The sequence below is a fragment of the Manis javanica genome, chromosome 6 (assembly GCF_040802235.1).
Source record: "Manis javanica isolate MJ-LG chromosome 6, MJ_LKY, whole genome shotgun sequence".
NCBI lineage: Eukaryota > Metazoa > Chordata > Mammalia > Pholidota > Manidae > Manis > Manis javanica.
This window is the reverse complement of record NC_133161.1, coordinates 106,629,864-106,652,749: the sequence shown is the minus strand read 5'-3', so window position 1 is coordinate 106,652,749 and position 22,886 is coordinate 106,629,864. Positions and strand designations below refer to the sequence as shown.

The following is a 22,886-nucleotide window of genomic DNA, read 5'->3' as shown; positions in this document are numbered from 1 at the left end:
TGGGGATTTATTTTTCAGTCACCAAGGTTGGAGACTTCTGAGCCAAGGGGTCACAGGATGATGGAGCCCTTTTGCATTCAGCCCCACTGACACTCAGGAAGGTGACCAGGGTATTCATCACTCCAGAATCCAGGCCACTTGTCTGCAGCCCCAGGTTCTATCATAGAAATGCAATTGAAATACATTTTGGTAAACTGAGGCCATGCTCGGAAAAATTTTCAAGACTTGAGTTTTTGAAAGCCAGGTTGGAAGGTTCTATATCCTTTAAGAACACTAATCATTACCACTGTCAGAATCATAATCACTACGATTACTACCACGAGCACTGGTATGGACATTGTCACCATTGTTGTTACAGCCGCCGCGTCACCAGCTCCCACCATCACCATCATCACAGGCTCCACTACCACCATCACCACCAGCACCCCCACCATCACCACCAGCTCCCTCACCATCATCACCAGCACCCCGATCATCACCATCCCCCCTACCTCCATCATCACCCCCCCACTATTATCACTGGCCCCCCACCTCTGTCACCAGCAGCAACCCCCAACCATCATCACTGATCGCACCACCACCATTGGTGCAATCACTGATTAGATGCTGACATTCCAGACACTATTCTCAGTATATTGCACACATTAAGATCACAAAAATCCTGTGAGTTATGCAGGATTATTAACCTAATTTACAGATGAGGAAAGTGAGAAGTTAAACTTGTCCAAAGCTACAGGGCTACTAAGAGATGGATCCAGAGAAGAGAGTATCAGTTCCAAATAAGGTGGAGGACTATGAGATACAAGGAAAGGTGAGGTAACACAGACGACAACTCAACTTCTCCTGACTGCTGGGAGGGGCCAGTTTGACTTCACATGTACCATTTCAGAAAGTAAGGTACATACACTCAAGGGCTTCTGCTAATTGCCATCAATGTAGTTTAAATTATGTAGTAACACAGCTTGGCAATCAACTAGCTGAAATAAAAAGTGTTTTTAAGCAACATTCCAGGCAATGTGATCTATTGATTGCAAAACAACAACTAAAGATTCCCATACGAATCCCTGTCATCTGGACAGATGTGTAGAAACCTTTGGTGGGGATTCTGATTCTGACAGTGGTGATGATTAGTGTTCTTAAACCTGTGCTCTCATTCCACCAGCCACTTACTCTTTCTTGTTTGGACATGGTATTGCAGCACAGAGTCCTGGCATGATAAACCTCATGAGAGGCTGAGAGGCATTCCCGCCAGCCCCTGGATCTGCCCCTGAGCTTGTCACTGCTGCTGCCATGGCCAATGAGGCCAAAACGCTGTAAATAACTGGCTAGAATACAAACTTTTGTAATTTATTGCCTGGAAATTATGGAGACATTTTCAATCTCTGAATTTGCAAGACAGGAAACATGTTCCTCTGTACTTTCTTTTCTAGGGCCAGAGCCTCCACTCACCCGTAGGTACAGTTTGAATGGCACAGACGGCACACGTGATTGGCATCCGCAAACTTCCAGACCAGGGTATTGTTTTCCCCCATGACTCCAGCGGGGCAGGTCTTGACGCAGTGTGGGCCATCGATGTAGTGGGCACACTTTACACAGCTGTCTGGTCCCTGCACCGAGGTGGAGAAATATGCTTATGGATGTCTCTTTCTTTTTCAAAATGAAAGTAACTTTTTACTTGAAATACTTACTATGAAAAAAGCCAAATAATAATAGAAGTTTTTAAAGTACAAAGCAGTTTGTCTGTGATTGTGCTTCATGATATGACTGTTACCAGCTTACCATAAAGTCCTCCTGATTTTAAATGCATATAGTATATAAGAACATAAAAAGAGTACTCTATACTTTATCACATCCTACTTAATATGTTGTGGGCATTTTTCCTTGTCAAAACAATCTTATTGGCCTACATGTATATTTATATCCCTATTGGTCAGATTAACTTTCTTGTGCATCACACTGAAATTAAGAGGAGGCTCTCTGGGAAGCCAGCCTTGCTGAAGCAAATTTAAGTAAACTCACATCCATGCTTCTCCAGGACAAGAAGGTGTTATGTGCACTAATGGCTGCATAATTAACTATGTTAAATTTGATCTTGTCAGTCAGACTTGGAGTGCCCTTGCAGAACTCACATAAATGGAAGCATTGGGATGCTTGGGTGGCCCAACACTTCATGAAGGGACTGAAATGGAACAGGTGGGGAAGGGTTTGCCTGTTGGCCAAGCTCTCTGATGTCTCAGGTCTGTCCACTCAGAGACTGAGTGTTCCCAGAGCCAGAACAACCAAATGACTAAGCCAGTATCCCCAATTAATTAATTTCAATGATGAACACTTAGGCCAACACCCATGCAAATCTATAAGCCAAGGTTTTGCTTTGTAAACAGCCACGCTGGCACCCTGTGCTGAAAACCAGTCTCACTGTGTCTTGCCTGATTCACAGAAAACTTCTGAAAAACATTTTCAGTTACAGATTTGGATATGGCTGTTGAAGCTCAAATCCAAACACAGCTCCTTATATAAATAATCCTGAGAATTAATTACATTAGGATACTGATGTTGAGAGGGACCTGAATTCTCACTTACACCCTCCAAATGATGGTTACTGAATGTGAAGATACATGACTGGGTTTTGAAAAGTTTTGCTAGGTGTTCCTTTAAAAATTATTCAAATAATTATAAACTGAAGTTAAATAAGAATTTGATGATGTTTGATTAAAATGATACAGCAATGATGACAAATGTCAGAAACAGTGAAAACTTGACAGTATGCCTAGTCCATCACGGGCTTCCCTGTTTCACAGTGAGCAAGCAGTTATCATTAAATGTGTTTGGTGAATGTTGGAAAGAAAAGGTGAACGTGCTTGCCAGGTGGGTCGCATGATGACGTCTCCAGTCACAGCCCCTCCCGCCCAGCCGTGAGGTGGCACGGCCCCTGCTCTGGGAAGTGGGCTTGGCCGGCTGTCCTTAGAAGCTACAGGGCCACGTTGTGGGGTCGCTGTTGTGGTTCTGCTACTGGGAAGGCTTGGCCCTGTAACGTGTGTATAAATAACATCAAATGTGCTCCTTACGTGTCCCGTGCAGGTTATATTCATGGTCTGGGGCAGGCATTCTGGATGGCACTGTATGCACTGGGAATTCTCCACAAACTCCCTCGGCTCACTGACAGAAGGAAGAAAAGGAACTCATCAGTGCCACCTTTAGAGGCCCTTCTTCAAAACGCTGTCTGAGTCAGTCTGAAATTTCAGGTGACACAAATCACCTCTCTCAGAAATGCAAAACAATTTTAGGTGAACATCAGGTAGTCAGGATTCTAGGACTATACTGTAATATAATAAACTGATTCTATTAACTGAATCCTTGGTCATCTCTCTGAATAAACACACAAGCCTCTTTTATAATCAAAACATCTTCCCTACAGGCACAGGTAAGCCAACAAATGAAAAAGAATTGTCCTTAAGAGGCACCCCCACAATATCAGAGTCACGGATACTTAAATTCAGCTGGAAAGAAATGGTAATTGCAGACTAAGCACAGTAAAGGATGGAGAGATATTAAAACTTGTTCAATGGTTATTAATAAAAACAGTAAGTATGGAACACAGGTGTGAAAAGTTTTGCTTGTAATATTTTCATCATTCCTTAAAGATGCATAGATTAGTGTTAAGCAAGAAGCTGATGTTTGACTGAAATGACAAAACAGTTGTGATAGATGTTAAGACTGAAATCTGCCTGGTAATTAACTACAGGTCTTTGCTCCAGGCAGTGTACGAGGAGTGTTTACATCCAACATCGTGTTCCCTAAGTACTCTCTTTCAGGCAAATGACATCAATTAAACCAAATCCATTGAACTGTTTTATTCCACACTCCCTGGGTTACCACACCTGCTGAAGGAGCCAGTCTTGCAAAGGGAGCAGGTGCCACTGGAAGCCAGGGTTCGAATGGAAAGGACTGGGATGTCCGACATGGTTATTTTGATCACCCTGTCTCTTTAAGCAGATGTGAAAGCTGAAAACTTGAGATACGTGCCTATTTGTAACAGTAAGGACTGCACCAGACTTCTTGTTGAAATGGCATTATTGATTATGCAAATTGCTGTCAGGTCCCTGAGCTTATCAGCTAAAGGGAACTGAACTTGGTCTTCTCGCCTGCTGCTGATCATTTCCTGATCTAAATTATAGCCCAAGCCCTGACAGTGAGACAAGAAGGATTTCTGACAGTCATCCATAATTCCTAAGGCTCTTCTCCATCATGAAATTTCTACTCTTCTTTAAGTTAAAAAAAAATTGTCTCTGCCTCTTTCTATCCTTCCATTTTACTTTCCTATTTATTTTTAGTAGTTACTTGTGGTCATTCAAAGCCTTACATCAATATCAAGATTCCCATGGAATCAATAGATTGGACTTTTTACTGATTGCAAATAAATTAAACAAATGTTATATGATTGCTTACTTCATTGTGTGTGGTTATATTTAAAGTTATTCACATTGTTCAATATTTCCTGGACATAAAACAAAAATTAACCAGAAAATGTAATTTGCGTTAACATATTTTGACACATCAGGAAGAATACAGAGAAAGACCAAATGGCCATAGTCTTGGCCACAGGAACCACTTAAGACTGTCTTGGGAGCTTTGAATAGCTTAGAAAAATATAAGATATTTCTGAAAGAGAGACCAAATGGATTAGATTAAGTAATGAAAAATTTTGTTCATTTTCTTTTGTGATTAACAGTTGCCAACAACAACAAAAAAAAAAGGGAATAGGGGAAAAAGGAAAAGACAAGAATCAAACAGAGTAACTATAAACTCTACAGAAACAATTGTTAAGTCTAGTTATTATCAAAACAAAGGGGTTAAAAACCTCTTACCCCTCCAGAACGTTGCACTTCTCCACACATTCCCTGCCGCGGCTGACGTTTCGGCAGGACACACAGTCCTTAGGCTCCGGGCCCCAGCAGCCCTCTGATGAGCATAATGAGTTACAGATGTGGCCTATAGCCTCTGGGAAGAGAGTGAGCCACAGACAGGGTCAGTGAGGGACAGGGGCCAGAGGGGCCCACTGAGGCACCTGTAAAGGAGGTGCTGGGTTCTCTGTGATCTCGAGCTGCACAGACCAGCTGGGGGCCCTAGAAAGATGCTGTGACACAACGTGGGCCCTCAGAGGCTGACTGCAAGTCCCCCTTTCCCTACTGGGTGCCGTGGGCACCTGGACTAGGCCCGGGCACAGCCTGTGGTAACAACAGGGAAGGGGTGAGGCTGCTTCCATGTGCTAGCTACCATGCCAAGAGCTTGACATACAGAATTTCATTTAATTATCTCAGTAGCAGTGGGAGTTATTATTGTCTCCACTTCATGGATGAGGAAGCCAAGCCTAGAGCTACTAAGTATACTGACCAAGGTCTCAATGCTAGAAAGGGCCAAAGCCAGGATCTAAACTTAGATCTGCTTCTACCAATGCCAAGGCCTCAGTACAAGGCAATAGCCACACACCCCGGCTGCCAGCTGCCGTGGTTCTAAGAACAGGATAGGAGATGTTTGTCCCGTGTGTGTGTGTGTGTGTGTGTGTGTGAGTGCGTGTGTGTGTGTGTGTCTAGCTATAGTCATTAGAGGCTGAAATGAGCAGGAAGGAAGCTATGGCTAAACTGTAAAATAATTAATACTAAATTTAGTTTTGTAAATTACAACAATTGCTAGCTTAAACCTCAAGGTAAATTCATCCTATGAAATGAGAATGATCTGGAAATAATTCTATGACCTTTGCATGACAATGTCACAATTAGGTATATACAGATTTCCTTTAATCTGTTTCTTCAGGAATGGAAAAGTAATTTAAATGTTTGAGAATGGCCTTCAATATTGAAAATCAAAATAAATGATCCATTGGACCCATCTCCACAATCAAACCCAAGTGATGACTTACTGCAGTCTTTTTCACCTTTGTTGTTTATAATTTTGGTTTTCTGACTTGATGTCCCAAACAATTTTTTCCAGTGTATTGTATTTGCATAGCACAAGTTTTGATTTCCTGAAATTATCACATCGCCATCACTTATCTCCTTGAGGGAACGTAATCCCAAGGACTTTATGTCCAGGCCGACAACTGCGAGAGAAAACTGGCCACTAAATTAGGGAGAAGAAAAATAGCATTGTGAAAAATTATGAAATGAAAATATTACACCACTGAAACCTTTTTTTTTTTTTTTTCTAGATCACCTCAGAGTGCCACACACCAGTCACCCAAGAAAAGGGACCTAAATCTGTTATCTCTGTACGGACCTTGGGCGAAAGAAATTATTTCCGGGAAACAAGAATAGAGGGGCCCCTCTGGAGGTTGGGTTAGTGGCACGGCAGTATAGGAGACATGCGGCAAAGGCAGGTTTGGAAAGCAATGTGTGTTTTATGTACACCGCATTCTGATTTTTACACTGCACAGTATTATGTGTCCTTTTAGGGTCAGTTGTGGACAACACTTCTCAGAGCCAGACTGCTTCAAGGCAGGTGTGACCAAAAGATTCGCAAACTTTCTCACTACAAAACTCATTATTACTCCTACCGCATGCAAGATGCTTGTGTGCACATGTGTGAGTATCTCACTGTCAGAGTGGGAAAAGTGGAAATCCTGAACCACTTAATATTAAAAAGTCTCCCAGGTTCCCCTGATATGATGTGCTATAAGGACATGTCATCTCAGTGCTGTTCTTGCCAAAAAGACATAACCTCAGTCAATCAGGAGAACCCTTTGGCTGTTCTGAAAAATGCCTGACCAGTATTTTTCCCAAGTGTCAAGGCCATGAAAGATAAGGAAAGACATGACCTGTCATGGATTGGAAGGGATGGAGGAAACAATAGCCATGCAGTGTGGGGCGCTGGGCTGGGCACGCTGACGGCAGAGGTGTTCATGGGAAACCAGGGAGGTCTGAGCAGTACTGTGCCAGCAGCACTGTACCAGGGTTCACTTCTCGTTTGACACTCACTCCATACTTAAGTAAGGTGCTAACAGTAGGGGAAGCTGGTGGCGGACTTATGGCAACTCTCTGTAGTACCTTTGTGACACTTCTTTCAGCTTAATTTCAAGTACTTCTGTTAGGCCTCATTTCAAAATAAAAAAATAAAGAAGAATCTACAGCCATTGGCTGGGGTCAACTTACTGTTGCTTTGTTCTTCCACGTATGACCTCTAGGTTCTCAAATGCATGGAGGTCAGTCCTGTTTTCTGGCCAGGCCTGAATTAGCAAGAACCCTATAATGAAGAAGGAAGGCTCAGACACACCACTTAGAAGTTTCTTGTTTATATAAGACATTATTACATGATTCTTGTGAGCCTGTAACGTGAGGAAATGTGAATGTCTGATTTGGTTCTTCTCATCTTGTCCCCTGAGTATGCACACGATGTGTGGCACAGCCATGGCAGTGTTACAGCAGGCACCCTGCTGCTCCCATGGACTCCCCACTCTCGCTGCCAACAGGCTGTCCCCACAGTGCTGTGGCCCCAGTAGCCTTACTGGGCTCCAATTTGATGACCCCAAACAGGTCCCTGCTCTGGACAAGAGCTACCCCTGTATATATATTACATACAATGACCTGTTACTACATACATGGAGATTTATGTATTTTCCTTACTTAATTCCAGATCTCAAAACAATCTTGCTATTTAGACCTAATTACTTCCTATTTAGGGATAAGGAAATGGAGCTCTGATGGCAATCACAGACCCAAGGCCTGCTGGTGGCCAAGTGGGCATAAAGACAAGTCTGTGAGGTCCAGGGGCCATGCTGCTCCCTCTACCCATTCGCCTCTGTCTCCCTGTGCCCAGGAACGCAACTGCGCCATCAGAACGGCTGGCCTGGGTTGGGGGAGGGGAGATTAAACATGTTAGCACTAAGTCAAGAATGATCTGAGTCTTCCTTCAAGAATCACCCCTCATCTGCAGGGAAAGGGCATTGTTGAAAAATATCAAAGAACTACAGTTGGCCCTTGAACAATTAAGGGGGGTAAGGGGCACTGACCCTTGCAGTTAAGAATCCATATATAACTTCTGATTCCCCCCAAATTAACTACTAACAGCTTAGTGTTGATTGTATGGTAGTAAATGATAAAATAGACTACTACCCACATATATTTTACACATTCATAGCATACCTAAAGTTTTCTTAATTTTTTCACTATTTTTAGGCTATGCAGTTCATCTGTGAGTTTTTTTAAGTTATCACAATCTCTGAAAAATTTTCCAGTATATTTATTGAAAAAAAAGGCATGTATAAGTAGACCCCTGCAGTTCAAACTCATGTTGTTCAAGGGTCAACTATAATTAGTCATTAGTGGTAGAATGTCTGAAGAAATGCTTTATGCCAAGAGAAGGAAATAGGCCTCCAGGCTCTCTACAACCCACTGTTCCCACTGTGTTTCCTGGGACATGCGGGCAGCACACACCTGTGATCTCCTTCACAGTTTTTAGGATATCCAGTTCCTTTGGATCCAGAGGTGGAGTACGTGTGAAGGAGTCCCTGGAATGATTGACAAAATGATTGCTGGTTAACAACCTCTGCGAGGAAACAAAGCACATGCTGTAATTCTGCACCAGTAACTTGATAGGGAACACTGCCAAACTTACCCCCTAAATGCCACCGGCAGGATATGAAGATCTCCACTGATTGAGGTGCAATTTTTGAAGTGTTTAATATTTGTAGCATTTATGGAAAGTGTGTCTTTAAATTCACCAATTCCTATTCCATTACAAACTGTAAAGATACAGGAGATGTTTATTCAATTCACATTGGCTAAATTAGGAATAGCTAGAGTTCTACAGGCAGAGGGGAGCAGAAAGAGAATTACAGCCATGAGAACTATCACCACCATGCCATCACTCATTCATTCAGCAAACACGGATGGAAGGCCCTGTAGGTACCAGGGACCATGGCAGGGTTTGGGGTTACAGTGGTTAGAGGAGACAGCATCACTGTCCCTGCTCTCACTGGACTCCTGTTCTCTTCCTCACGATGTGCCCCTTGGACCTGAGTCTAATTGCTTCCAGCTACTTGTTTCTCCCCCAACATGCCATCCACCTGCGCCATCAGGGCTATCTGCACACAGCTTTCTACAGGGTATTCCCCTAAGCGTTCAGTGCCTTTCATTGCCCTAACTGGGGTTGCAGCTTAAGGAAGCAATATGCATTTATTTTTTTGTTAAAAGGTTAACATGTGCTCATTTAAGAAAATGTTGAAATCAGAATAAAAAGGACCAAAATGACCAGCAATTCCACTATAGGATACTTCCAGCTATCCTCCAAGTTCTCATATCATTAAAACTATTCACAAACATGAATTTTAATGGTTGTTTTATATTAATTGTATCATAGGGAATGCTGTAATAAAATTTGTCAGATAGTTAAATTGCTTTTCTTCCAGTGTGTTTACTTGATCCAAATGCTTTGATCTGTGTCCTTTTGCCACATCAGTCTCAAATGACCTTCTCCACACTGTGAGCCCACTTATTAATTTATGTCCACTCCTAAATTTCCACTTCAAATGCCATCTCCACCCCAAAGCCCTTTTATCTGTTGTAGTCCTCCCTCTGGAATTTACAGCACAAGGTTTGGTGCCTGCCTTCCAGATTTCACCTTCACTTTGAAGTGTAAGCACTGAGAATCTGATTGTCCAGGCTGAGGTGCCATGCTCCCATCCCCCAGAACTTCCTGCTGCGCCGCCACTTCACTCTGTGCTCCGCTTGCTTCTTGCAAAGGAACCTCCTGCTGCCAGCCCAGCCGGCTGCTGCTGGACTTCGGGGCTCCCGTGGGCTGCTCTCCTTTCCCTTCTGATGAACTGCTCTAAGGAGGTCTGTGTTTGAGTTGACTCAAACTTTCCTGTGTGGCATGTAATATCCTGTGGGTTGTGGAATTCAGTGGCCAGGCCTGTTTAGGGTTCCAGATGGCCTCAGCAGGACAGGCCCTGAGGCAGACACCTGCCCCCTGGGGACCTGCTGTTAAGTTCTGGGAGACAGTATTTGTTCTTTCTGCTTGTATTTGATGGGCGATGGGGCACAGTGCCTAATTCCTAAATTCAGAGCGAAATTATATATTCAGCCCTAGACTTATCAGACTTGTAGAAGTGGGTGATCAACACCTGTGTTTGTCATGCCTTTGTTTTCCTGGCCCTCCCTGCAACTGAAGGGCTCTGAATTGGGGATAATAGCAAAACAGGCTATCAGAAGTGGGTATTCAAGGTGAGCAACTATTCACTGAGGTGTTGTTGCCCACAGCACATGGTGGAAACCATCTGAATGACCATATAAAGGGAGATTGGTTGAATAAATTAAGTATAGCCACAAAGGGTGCTAGGCAGCTGCACAGTAGAATGAGGGAGATTTACATAAACTTATGTGCAGTAACTTCAGGATACAATGAGTTTAAAGTACAAAAGGTGTAGGTGTCTTCTGAGCAGGAGATATGATTGTGATATGGGACGCGCCAGCGGGACAGTTGCCGCTGGAAAGGCTCTGCGGTCACGTGTGAGACCTTCTGGGCACCAGAATGGATAATGACAGGAATGGATTACAGTAATTTCAATGAAAAAGGATTCTATGACTCACCCGGATATTAAAAAAATTTTGTCAAAAGAATGCCAACTAAGAAGTATAGACAAAATGATAAAAATAGGAAATCACTCTTTTATAACCACCAAAAAATCTGACAGACACTACTTAACCCATCATCAGTAACAGCATAAAATGGCATTGTGCCCAAGGGAAGCAGCGCAGCCTATGCAGGGCTCCTGCCCCAGATGCTGCTGAGTCCAACCACGAGGGGGCGGCCCACATGACCAGCTGAGGGATGCTCTGCAAAACCCCTGGCCATGGTTCTGCACCACCCCAGGTCACACACCGGAAGAGAACAACACTGGGGAGGGGAGCCGAGAGAGAGCTTGGGTCACTGAAGACAATGGAGATGGATGTCTGAAGCCTTTACAGGATTCTGGATTGAAAAGCAGCTAAAAATATCTCTTTGGAACAACAGGGGTAAGTTTGAATTAAACTGAATACTAGAAAATAGTGTTGAGTTGGTGTTAAACATCCTGAGTGTGACACTATCCTTCATTATTTAGGAGAATGTCCCTGTTTGTAGGAAAAGCATGCTGACAAATTAGGGGTGGAGTGTTGTAATATCTGTGTCTGTCACAAGGCTGAGAAAAAAATATGCATACACACATGCACACATGTATAAAAGCAAACACAGAGAGTGAAAACAATGTGTAAAAACATTAACAGTTGGTGAATTTATGCAAAGAGCATATTGGTGTTCATTGTATCACTGCAATGTTTCTAGGTGTTTGAAAATTTTTACAATCAAGAGAAAGTAAAGGAAAAGTAGAGATAAGCTGGCCTGGAGGACACTCCAAGAATAGGGTGCAGCATGTAGACAGCAACTAGCTTCCGTGCCTGAAGAGATTTACTCAGATTTCTTCTAAGTGTGTTGCTGAGGGGGCCTGGCTGGGGCTGGGGGTGAAGGCCCAGCTTTGTGAACAGAGAGCGACCCTTGTCCCATGCAGGGCAGGCTTCCTACCTTTGCGACAAGGCCCTTCACACTTTTTACATTTGCGGACACCCTCCTCCTCCACCTCGTAGCTGTCGGAACTGCAGGCGCGGACGCAGGAGCCATGGTCTGTCACCACGTAGTTACCTGGGGGGACAAAGGAATGAGGGCAGTGTCAGCAGTGCCAGCTGCTGTGGCTCTCACAGCCTCTCCTGTCCTCCTACAAAGGGGCCAATGACAGGGGCCCGTACCTCTGGTTCTAGTTACTGTAAGGACAAAGAATGAAAGGCTGCAGACCAGAATGGAACTGAGTTCAAGAGTTTTTAATAGCTTTCCATCCAGATCATGATGTGGGAAATAATGATATTTCATCAGAGGCAGGAAACAGATATGTCAGGGAGAAAACACAGCACATGCCCCCAAGTCTAAAACACCTCCTTGCAGCCTTTTTTCTGTAGGCCCTGCCTTCAGGACTTATGGTTAAAGCTAGAAGACCGACTGAACTATATGAACCAAACAAAGGCCTCCTCTGAGCTGTATTCAGCTCTGTGGCGGCTCTCACCCCCAGGTCCTCCCAACCGGCCGCCTTCCGGGGGTGCTGGTGGCCGAGCTGGCATCTGGCTGAGCTTCAGTCACTCTGTCTCCCTCACCCTTGAAGTAACTTATTTGTGCTAATAGTAACACAAATATTATTTTACATGAGCTTTATGTGTTTGTGTTTTGACTTCCCTAGGTAGATATGCCAACATCTTTACTGGAAATTTGTGATTATTCTGTGAATTGTCTGCTTTTTGGTCACTAAAGTTCTAAGTGTTTTCTTGTGGATTTTAAACTACCTACTAAGCCTCAAAGACTATGTGTCATAATTCTGGCAAATTTTTCTTTAGTTTAGTCATTTACAATAGCTTATTATTCTACTTGTATGTGTGTGTGTATGTTGTTGCTTTACAGAATTGCAAAGTTTTCATGTCCACAAATCTGGCAGGGCAAGTATCCCCTTCATGAGTGTTCCCAGAAATTTTTTTCTCTTAGTTTATCTCCCCTAGAAATCAAGTTGGTTTCTACAGCTCTTTAATTAGACAACTCTGTGCTTTCTCTGTTAGGACATAATCTGTATCATCATTTCCCCAAACACTGTAGACATCTGTAGAAGATAAATTCAAATCTGCAAAATCCAAGCCTGAACAATTAAAACAAAACCAAACAAGGAATCATCTCTCCACCCAGTACTCCTAAGAGGCACCACTTTCACTTAAATTTTAACCACTAGAGAACACAGATCTTCTGACACACTCCCCACTTTAGGTCTCTTCAATGCCTGTGTAATATGAGAGCTGAACAGTGTAACAGACCCACGGCCACTAGCATGTGCCCACTGGACACCTGAATACCCTGGACCACAGCTCCGGGTGGCCTTGGATCCCGGTCACCGTGGACATGAGAACAGATGCTGGGGAGCAGAGTGGCAGCCCCTGCCTATTACCGTGGCAGCAGCCTGGCCCCACTGCTGCTCACCCAGGTCTGCAGGTCCATGGCTGCCTGCCTGACAATGCGGCAAACACAGGCACAGAGACCCCCCAGCCAGGGGCCTCATGGGTCCCCATGGGAGACAAGACAAAAGAGGGAATGGGTGCCTGACCGATGAAGGGGAGGATGAACTCACGGGGGCATTTCTTCACACAGGTGGCACCGAAGCTGTACTTTCCCTCTGGGTTCACGTCCATCTGGTACGTGGTGGGGTTGTACAGCATGAGCGGTGGGCAGGTGTCCTTGCACGTGGCTTCATCACGGAACCTGCGGCAGACCTGTCATAGGAGGACCATGTGCGCCAGTCAGTGGGGCAGGGGCACTCAGTGCTGCTCTGATGCCACGCAGAAAGCCCGGGCTACAGCTACTCAGGTACAGGAGAAAGGCCTGGCAAAGTACTTTCAACAGAGTCAGAAAGAACAATGGCTTTTCTTAAATACACTGTCCCAGTTGTGGTGATTTATGGATTGTGAAAAGAGCAAAATATATCTCTTTATTAACTTGCAGACTGATGTAGGAGTTCACACACTGGGTAACTGTGGAGTCATTTGTGAACTCAATGTACACTAGGTTTCCTTCTTAAGGAACATGTGAGGACACATTGTACAATCCCCTCCCCAAGTACAGAAACCATAACGAGGAAGGGCGCCAAGCAAAGGGCAACAGGACAAACAGCGGTGACTTCAAAATCGCATGCCATCTGTCCCCTAGCTGCGCATGGAATCAGCTCAGACCAACCAGACCAAAATCCTTGTGGCCGGGCCCAGCCTCTCCCTCCTGAGGCCAGAGTCCTCAGCTTCCACCTGCGGGGGCCTCCCTGCTGGAGTTCCTGAGGTCTGGTCGCGTTCTCACTGACTCTAGGCTCAAACCGGCCAGTGGGGTGTCGCCAGGACTTCCAAAGTGCTCACAATCAAGGTGCCACCTGCCTGGGATGCCCATGGCTGCTGGGGCAGGAAGGCCTTGTGAGAACTTTCTGTAACAGCAGGGACAAGTCTCTGCGGGGGACAGGCGGGAGGGTCTGAGCCATGGTGGAAACAGCAGAGGGACTGGGCCAGAATCAAATGTGGCCCTGGTGCAGCCACTCAAGATCTGAGTGGCCCTGGATGGGTCTCTTAACATCCCTCTTTATTTAAGGGCCTTATAGTTGCAACTCCCCAGGTTTGTAATGAGGATCAAGTGAACATAGAAAGAGGCGACAGTGCTACTGGCCACAGTAAAAGTGACAAGTTAACACATTTAGTATTTATGCTCATTCAGTCCCAGGGCCTGGTCATGGATGTCGCATGCATTGTGTCCTTCAGACCACGTAACAGACACCCGGCGCCACTGCCAGATGAAGAACCTGAGGCACAGAGAGGGCATGGAATTTGGCCATGGTCCCAAAGTAAGTGGTAAAGCAGGGCAGGAAAGAGGCTTTGCCGCACAAAAGGCAACCGCCCACTTGCGCTCTATGAACGTTCAGTAGCACTTCCCCAACGGGGCGTGGTCTCACCAGGCAGTCGCTCTCCCGGGGCCCTGTGCAGCCTGCGGCACACTGGTTGTGACAGCAATCGCTGGGGGACTTGCCGCGGCAGCGCCCTGAACACTGCTGGGCACAGATGAGCTTGGTCACTGAAAAGGAGAAAAGGTCACCTGTGAGCTGAAGCTGGGAGAGTGGGAGGGTCGTTCCTGGGGAACCCTCAGAGCACTGCAAACAGCAGATGGAAAAGTGAACCAAGGGTGGACTGAGTGATTCCGTGGCTTGTCAGAATTCCCAAATGTTCACATTCTGCCAATTAAATCATGACCTTTTTGGGTGCACCTCTCCTTTCTCTATTTTTACTCCCTTAGGAAAACTGACCACATGAAGTCTAGACTTTTAGGCCTGCTAAATAATTCATTGCTAGATAGAGTTTTGGGTAATGCGGAAAGCAAAATGCCTGCCAGGACGTATCGCTGAAAAGAATGTAAGTCACGTCAGAATTAAACTTAAGGATAAACTGTCAGCTTTGAAGTTGATGTGTTCCCAGACTCCTCAGCCATCCATGCTCCTAGATTCTGCTGAAAAACCTTCCTGAAAAATGTTGCTTCTGCTCCTATGTAGATAAGTCTCAAAGGGCAAAAGGAGTGAAAAGAAGTGGAGGGGCTCAGGTGACGCAGGTGAGCCTTCTGCCAAACACACTGTTCAGAGAATGACTTGTGTACGGCAGCTGACTCGCTCATTTACAACAGGCTGGAGGGCCAAGGCAGTCCACAGGGGACCCACTGCACACAGTGAGATGTGCACAAGACCGCTAACATCTGGCTTTGTAACCAAGAATGATTTCTGGGGTCTTTGGAGGGCTGGGAGGGGGCACATTTACCTGAGATCCCACTTACTGACTTACGTTTCTGGCAATTCTCCTTCCCAGCACCCCAGCAGCTTCCATTGGGGCAGCCTGGATCACACTTTTGGCCTAAAATATAATAGTAGTAGTTAAATTCCTATCTCAGCAAAACACATGAATAACAGGAAGCTGATGACACCCTTCCCAAGCTCCTGAGCAAAGTGGCATAGAAACGAGGGACGGCTTTCACGTTTCTTTCTCTGGCTGGTTGATCTATAGGATGATTTATTTAAAAGAATCCATAAGAAAAAAAAGATGAATCATTTATTGCTTTGATTTGCATTTCAGCTGCAGAAACTGAGGCATACAGTGATTACTGGCCTGTCACAGGCCACAAAAATTGGGACTTAAATGAACTCAAGGTCCAAATTTCGAATTGCTTAGGCTTGGAGAATTTCCCAGCATCTCCCAGAATAATGTTAAGGGGTCAGTATGCACCATTATTCTTGCTAGGTTCAGCCTCAAGTACCTGGGTGGGTCAGTGATCTGGGATAGCAAGTCTTATAAATAAAAGCTCCTATGCCACAAAGATGGTGAAATGTTCACAGTGTACACCACCTGGTGGATTATCAAAAAATGCAGCTATTAATTTGCAAGCTGCCATCTGGAAATATTTGCAATTGATCAATCAACTTTTGTTTTTTAAAAACGATCAGCTACAAACTACAGCTACAAAGGCTTTAAATCTCATTAGTTGTGTTTTTGTTTTTATCCGCATTGAGAGACCTGAAGATCAGTGTTCCGTCAACAGACAGAGAACAGGCTGAACACTGAAAGGACAGGAGCCATGCAAATATTTCACTGCAGAGATGCCGCATCCCAAAGGAGTAGCATGTGTCCCCAGGCCTCCACAGTCAGGAAGGTTTTGATCCCTGGGACAACTTAGACTTCAGATGGGAGACCCAATCATTTGTCAATGATTGCAGCATCAGGACACCCCCTGAATATGAATGATGACTGTTACAGTTGTCCCCAGGAGAAAGGGTATTAATGCAATGCTGGTGCTCCTTAGAATCATGACAGATAATGAGCCTGAACCCCAAGTGGATGGTGTGGGCTGTACACTGTAAAGGAAAAGATAGAGACAGAGAGAAAGAGATGCACAAAAGTACATAGAAATGCTAAATGAGGCCATGTGTATAGGATATGTTGTTTTCACTTTTTACCCTATACGTCCCCATACTTCTCTCTTCTAAGCATGTAATAGGTTTGTAAAATAAAAATTCTTAATGGCATCTTTCCATAATGGGGGAAAACAATGCCAACCAATGATTTTGAGGTCTGCTTATAATTCTATTATAAAACCTCTGTGACAAAAAAGAAATGCAGACACATTGTATAAAATATGGATAATAGAAGGAAGCAAAAAGGGATGAGAATCATTCAGAAGTAATCAGTACTGACATGTAAGTATAGATATAAGAACTGATATCACATTATACATTGTATTATAACTTTAAAAGAACTAAGAAAACATTATGACAATTTTTCCACACCTTTAAATATCCTTCTACCTAACATGATTTTTAATGGCATGACTGTACCATAATTTATTTAACCAATCTCTTATTCTTAGATATATAGTGGTTTCCAAAATTCATTATAAACTAGGCTACAAGGAATATTCTTGTACAAAAATATTTTTCTACATCCCTTATTATGTTTTACTCCCTTTATTATTTTTTTCCTTATTATTCCTCGACATGAAATTCATGTCAGAGGTGTGTATGCTTTTAAGCTTCAAAATGTATCACAAAAATTGTCTCCCTGACCAAGTTTTATTAATTTAGATGCCTACAAGCAGAATTTGAGAATTTCTGTTTCTTCATACCCCTGTTAATCCCAGTGTTTAAAATAAAAAAGAATCCAAACTTTGGCAAAGGCAAAAATGACACTTCTTTTGAATACTTTGACCTTTTCTTAAAAGTAAGAAATAACATTTTACTTTATTTTTTGGCCATCTTATTGTGTGTGGTGGGGGATTGGTGGGTAAGCTGCTCATGTCCTTGGCCTGTGTTTTCCCCTGAAGGCTCATCTTTTTTTTAGGATTTCTAAGACTGCTTTATACAGCTGCATTAGCAAGAATATTAACTCTTTCAAGGCAATCAGACATTGCACAGTATTTTCCAATTTGTCATGAACAGTTTTCCACCTGGAGGTTTTCTTTTATGGTATCTGACATTGGCTCACTGATGTTACAGCATGTTTTCTCGTAGCACTTACATATATTCAGTATCTGTCACATGTAATAGGCATTTGGAATTTATATTGGTATATGAAGTGAGTAATGAATTTGTTTTAATTTCCTCTCAAGTAAAGTGACCTGTTAATACTTCAAATTCCAAACTGCACCAACAATAACACAATGTTTGGGCAGACTGGGTGACCTTTCTGAATCTCAAATCCCTTGTCCAAAGAACGATTAAATCACCTTATGAGATTTTTTGGGTAGACGTTAAATGAGACCAGTTCTCAGAAGGCATATGAAGCCTGGTCAGGCAACTAAGGAGGAAAATACAGGTAGTAGGCAAATGGTGGATTCTGTAATTTCTAATGAGACCAACCTAATATTCTTAGTTGCTTTTAGAACAATCCTTTAGAGTTCTGTCACTTTATATTTTCTCGCTAGCAGTTAAATCATTTGGGAACAATCGAATAATGGATCCTTCCCTTATTTGCCTGGAAGGCCATTTCTGTGTGGACACTCCATGGAGTTAGGCTTGTCTTTTCACTTTTCCTTATATGTCTAATTTAAGCTGAAACTGCACTGGTCTGAAGTCCCTAGCTCATGACTCCATTAATCACAGACATGCCCATTCTTCTTGCCCCTTGGTCACCCCCTTGCTGGGTCCTCTCCAGCTGTGCTGTGCTGAGGCAGGTGGGTTTGGCTGCCCGATCCCAGGTGAGGCAAACCCGCATGAGCCTCACAGCCTTTCTGTGTCAGTTCTCTTGTCCTAAATGTGTACAATTTAACCTCTCCATTGTCTGTCAAAGCTGAGGACAGGCTAACTGTGACCTCCCAGATACAAAATTTTGCATTGTAAAATGGGCTTTCAGTTTCTTACAAACACAGTGGGTGCCATGCTAGCCATCTATGGGAGTGATATATTTATAAAACAAAGGGCCCAACCACATCTGTAACAGCATTGTTCACAATTGTTAACAGGCAGAGCAACCCGATGATGAGTGGATAAATAAAATGTGTACGTGCATATACAAACAGTGGGCTTTAGTCAGCTGTATGAAGGAAGGAAATTCTGACACATAGGTGACTCTTGAGGGCATTATGCTAAGGTAAGAAAGCTGTCACTGAAGGACAACGCTGTGTTCCACTATATAAGCTCCCCAGAGCAGTTAAATTCATAGACACAAAAAGGAGACAGGTAGGTGCAGGGGCTGGAATAATAGGAGAACAGGGAGTGAGTGTTTAATGGGGATGGAGTTCCAGTTTTGTGGATGAAAAGCGTTCTGTGGATGGAGGGTGGGGAGGGCTGCAAAGCCAGGTGAACATACTTAGTGCCACTCAAATGCACACTCAGAAATGGGTATGATGCTAAATTTTCTGTTAATAGTATTTCTCCATAATCAGTAAAACAAAATCAAATCATCAAATCAAATCAAATCAAAGGGGCTCTAGTTAACTTTGAAGATCTATGTCCACTCCTGAACCAACACATCCACTGCAGTTATGGGGAAACAGAGAAGCAGGAAATGGTGATGGCTTCTTGTTTCAAAGGATGAAAGACCAGGTTGATGAGAAGGCATGAGCCAAGTGCAGCTCGGTGATCGAGAGCCTGTCTTCAGGGAACACCCACGCTGCCAAGGGGCCTGGTCCCCACCAGCCTCTCCCTCGCTCGGGCTGCTTCACCACTGAGCGGTGGGGCCAGCTTGTGGGCATGAAGGGCAGGAAAGGGACAGGTTCTCCCCTGTGCGCTGTGCTCAGCTTGGCTGGGGGTCTCTGTGGGGTGGCACCCAGGCCTGGCAGCTGAGAGGCCAGGGCAGCCCAGGGTGGCCGTGGGCTGGCGCCACTTTAGAGCAGCAAGTTGGAGGCGCAGGAAGTTGGGCCAGTCTCCTCCCAGCAGGATGGGCTTGGTGGTCCTGAGGGCAGGGCTAGGGCATGACTGTCACCAAGGAACAGTCTTCCTTCTGTCTGAATAAATGGTCTTCTATTGGGCACATAATTGGATTTCTACTTATTTTTGCTTCAGATTTATGCAACTTGAATGTCCACTCTGCTTCACTTGCCCAATCATGGGAGCCAAAGGCCTTGGGGTGGGACACTTACAGCTGCCCAGTGGGTTCTGAAAGTCCATCGACATGTTGCCCAGGAAGTCACCGTTGATGATGTCCCTCCACTGGATGGTGTCCACACTGCAGAGGACCGGGTTGTTGCTGAAGCGCACAGCACCTTGCAGTATTTCTGCACGAGAAAGAAAGTGGTTAGCAAACATGCCGTCTCTCTAAACTCTCACAAGTATGGAGGCATATCTTTGTATTTTGAGTTCTGCTAAAAAGATGCCACCGTGCAGTGAGACACCCCACAGTGCTTTGGTGCAAGTGAGCTGATGCAAGTGAGCTGATGAGGGAGCCACGGAGGAAGCTGTTCCCTGAAGCAGGCCTCTGAACAACCAACTCTTACAGGTTAGAAGGATGGGGAGGAAGGGAGCTGTGACGACACGAAGGGGCAGATGGACAGGAAGAGTGGTGGACAGTCACCAGTATGGCTGGTGGCTGGGAGGTGAGGAGCAGGTGGGGGCGCTGCAAGGCACAAGGGCGAAGGGAGTGAGAAGGACCTGTAGGTGTGACGAAGAGGTGGGCAGACACGGTCAGCGAAGGTTGGAGAAGACCAAGCACTTGCTTCAGAGGAAGAATGCTGCCTCCTGGCATTAAACATAAATATTTACTGAATGACTAAGAAGCTCAGAACACAGTCCTAGATGCTATGGAGTCTGCAATGATGAATAAGATCTGTGTGCTCCCTCTAAGAACTGACAGGTAAGGGGAGACAGCCAGGTCACAGGGTGGATGACCTCATGCCCACGGAAGAAATAAATACCCTGTGCCCAGCATCCTACAGGAAGGGAGGGGATGTTCCACATGCACAAGTTCCAGAGTGAACAGGAAGGGTTCCCCCAGGGGAAGAGCTCGAGGCTGGTAGGAAGACATTTCCCAGCAGGCGCGTGGAAGGAGCCCAGGAGAAGGAATACGCGGTGGGGAGGGGACCCCAGGCTTCCACAGAGCCAGAGAACATGGGGCAGTGGGCAGGTGGGCAGTCCCTCTGTGGATGGCTGGGAGCTCAGCAAGGGCCAGACCGTGCAGCTTAGAGGTAAGGTCAGAGGCGACAGCAGGACAAGTCACAGAAAGCAGTCCCTGGGGAGGGAGCCGGAGTCACATGGACAGAGCTCTGAGGAGAGGCCAGACCGGGACATGTGGGATCGGACCTCAAGGCTGCTGTGACAGCGCAGCAGACCAGGGTGCCAGGAAAGAGTGCAGGATGGATGGTCAAGGTGGGGCTTACAGAACAGCTATTTCACCCACTGAGAAAAGGGATGCGGCAAAGGTGCCTGGTGCTTAGAAGATGAGGGGAAGACCGGAAGCCTCACTCTTCTATTTTTACCCTTGATATTTGCTGATGGCTCACCCTGTGGCCAGCACTGGGTTAGTTACTAGTAACAGTACTTCATTAATATTAAATAATTGATACATTAGATAATCTGGATTTATACAACCTCAGTATCAACAATAGAAATGATACCAGCTACAGACATAGCTCTTACGTGCTTTTTCTGCAACAACTCACTTAATTTTTTCAACAGCCCTGGGAAGTGTGTTAACCATCCTTATTCATGTATTTGAAGATGAGGAAACTCAGATGCAGAAGGCACTCCAGGGGTGTCTGACTGGTGAGTGGTGGGGTCAGGGCTGGAATCCAGACCATCCAGCTCCAGATTCCACGCTCTGAACCACACCTGTCACCGTGACAGTGTGAGGAAGGGCAAGCAAAGTGAGGCATGCTGAGTGTATGTGCAGGCTGCTCCATGAGTGGGTGAATAGCACAAATTAGCACTAGTACCAACACAGACTGCGCGCATGGGTGCCCCGAGCAGTCAGCACAGAAGTGGGAATTCCAGAGGCAGTTTATGTAATGGCAAAACCCAGGAGCCCAGCCAGAGGGGTGCCCCAGTCATTTGCAGGACCCTGGCACTGCTGCAGGGGAGGAGCCCTCTGTTATGCATCCTCACTCTCATCCCCTCCTTTCCCAGCAGCCCCCTTCCCATGTGAGCTGCATGGCACACGGGAAGAGCGAGGGCTCTGGGTGCAGGCATTGGGCCATCCCTGGCCATTTTTTCATTATGGACCAGAGGAGGGTTACTTAGCCACCACTTCTTCATTGGTATATGGCCGAGTGTAACACCTGCTTTGAAGGAAGGTTGTGGGCATTAAATGAACTTCAATTTCACATGGCTGGCACCATTATTGTTCTCATCAATTTAAAAAAATCAGTTTTCCAGCTCTCCCGTCATCTTTAGTAGTTTTCACTTACAGGACACCCATGTACATATGTCCTGCTCCCAAGAATTCAATACCTTCATTCCCTACCCTTAACATAAATATGGCTTTGCATGTAACAGCATTACCTGGAAACTGTCTCAAATAGGGTTGATTTTTAATGTATGTACCTTATGCCTGAGGTCCAGGCAACATGATTAGTGATTCATTCACTCCCCAGGCACAGAAAGTCTTGTCTTCCAGCCAGCCTAGGGCTCTGGGCATGAACTTTACCTTTTCTTTTTCCTAGAGCTTTTCCATTTCTTACTACCTCTCTGGACATTTTTCCATGAACATGGGAGAACTGGTATGTGGCTTAAGTCTTTCCTGCCCATCCCACGGTCCACCATTTTCTTAGTAACTTGCACTCAATACGTCTGTATTTGATGAAGAAGAGTCTTCTCTGAGTGGAATTATGAGCAGTGGCATGTTGCTGAGTACCACGCAGCTGCTCTCTGCCTTTCCAGTACCCCCCCGCCCTGGCCTCTCACCCTGTAAGCTCCTCAGGGGCAGCTCTTGCAGTCCAGTTTTGTTGACACCATAGTTGGATAAGACTGATAAGGCATGGGTGTTTTCATAGAGCACGTTTCCCCTGATGATCTGCAGGTTTTCCAAAGGAATTTTCTCCACTGTATTGAGGGCAATGAGTACATAGCCGGCAACCTCCTGGATAGTCTAAGGAGATAAAACAAGCACGTATTATTTCTCTTTTGAGGAACTCAATGCGAGGCTACACCTGGGTCTGAAGAGCCCAGAAGCCCTGACCGACCGAGGCACATGGGCAGCTGACAAACACAAAGCATGCAGAAGGTTACAGCTGGGGCAGGGGGGGGGTGGCGGGGGTTCAGCGACTCCCACACATTTGCCCTCTTTGCCTGCTGGCAACAGTAAAGGGCAGCTTGTGCCACTCGGGAACGCTGTGAC

The 22,886-nt window shown here is 45.2% G+C and overlaps 1 protein-coding gene across 6 annotated transcripts in view; it reads right to left on the bottom strand.

The window, feature by feature from the left end:
- The window catches only part of EGFR (epidermal growth factor receptor), a 205,753-nt gene that overhangs the window by 47,832 nt on the left and 135,035 nt on the right, over positions 1 to 22,886 (bottom strand). For 5 of the 6 annotated variants that reach the window (XM_036994949.2, XM_073239171.1, XM_073239170.1 and 2 more), the window contains 13 exons: positions 22,454 to 22,637; positions 19,699 to 19,833; positions 15,414 to 15,482; positions 14,540 to 14,658; positions 13,184 to 13,325; positions 11,551 to 11,667; positions 8,608 to 8,734; positions 8,427 to 8,500; positions 7,146 to 7,236; positions 5,918 to 6,117; positions 4,866 to 4,998; positions 3,066 to 3,156; positions 1,450 to 1,607 (listed from right to left, as the gene is read on the bottom strand). In XM_036994949.2, the coding sequence (XP_036850844.1) occupies positions 1,450 to 1,607; positions 3,066 to 3,156; positions 4,866 to 4,998; positions 5,918 to 6,117; positions 7,146 to 7,236; positions 8,427 to 8,500; positions 8,608 to 8,734; positions 11,551 to 11,667; positions 13,184 to 13,325; positions 14,540 to 14,658; positions 15,414 to 15,482; positions 19,699 to 19,833; positions 22,454 to 22,637 (1,640 nt within the window). The remainder of the gene's footprint in view (positions 1 to 1,449; positions 1,608 to 3,065; positions 3,157 to 4,865; positions 4,999 to 5,917; positions 6,118 to 7,145; positions 7,237 to 8,426; positions 8,501 to 8,607; positions 8,735 to 11,550; positions 11,668 to 13,183; positions 13,326 to 14,539; positions 14,659 to 15,413; positions 15,483 to 19,698; positions 19,834 to 22,453; positions 22,638 to 22,886) is intronic. The other variant, XM_036994948.2, reaches the window with a different exon arrangement.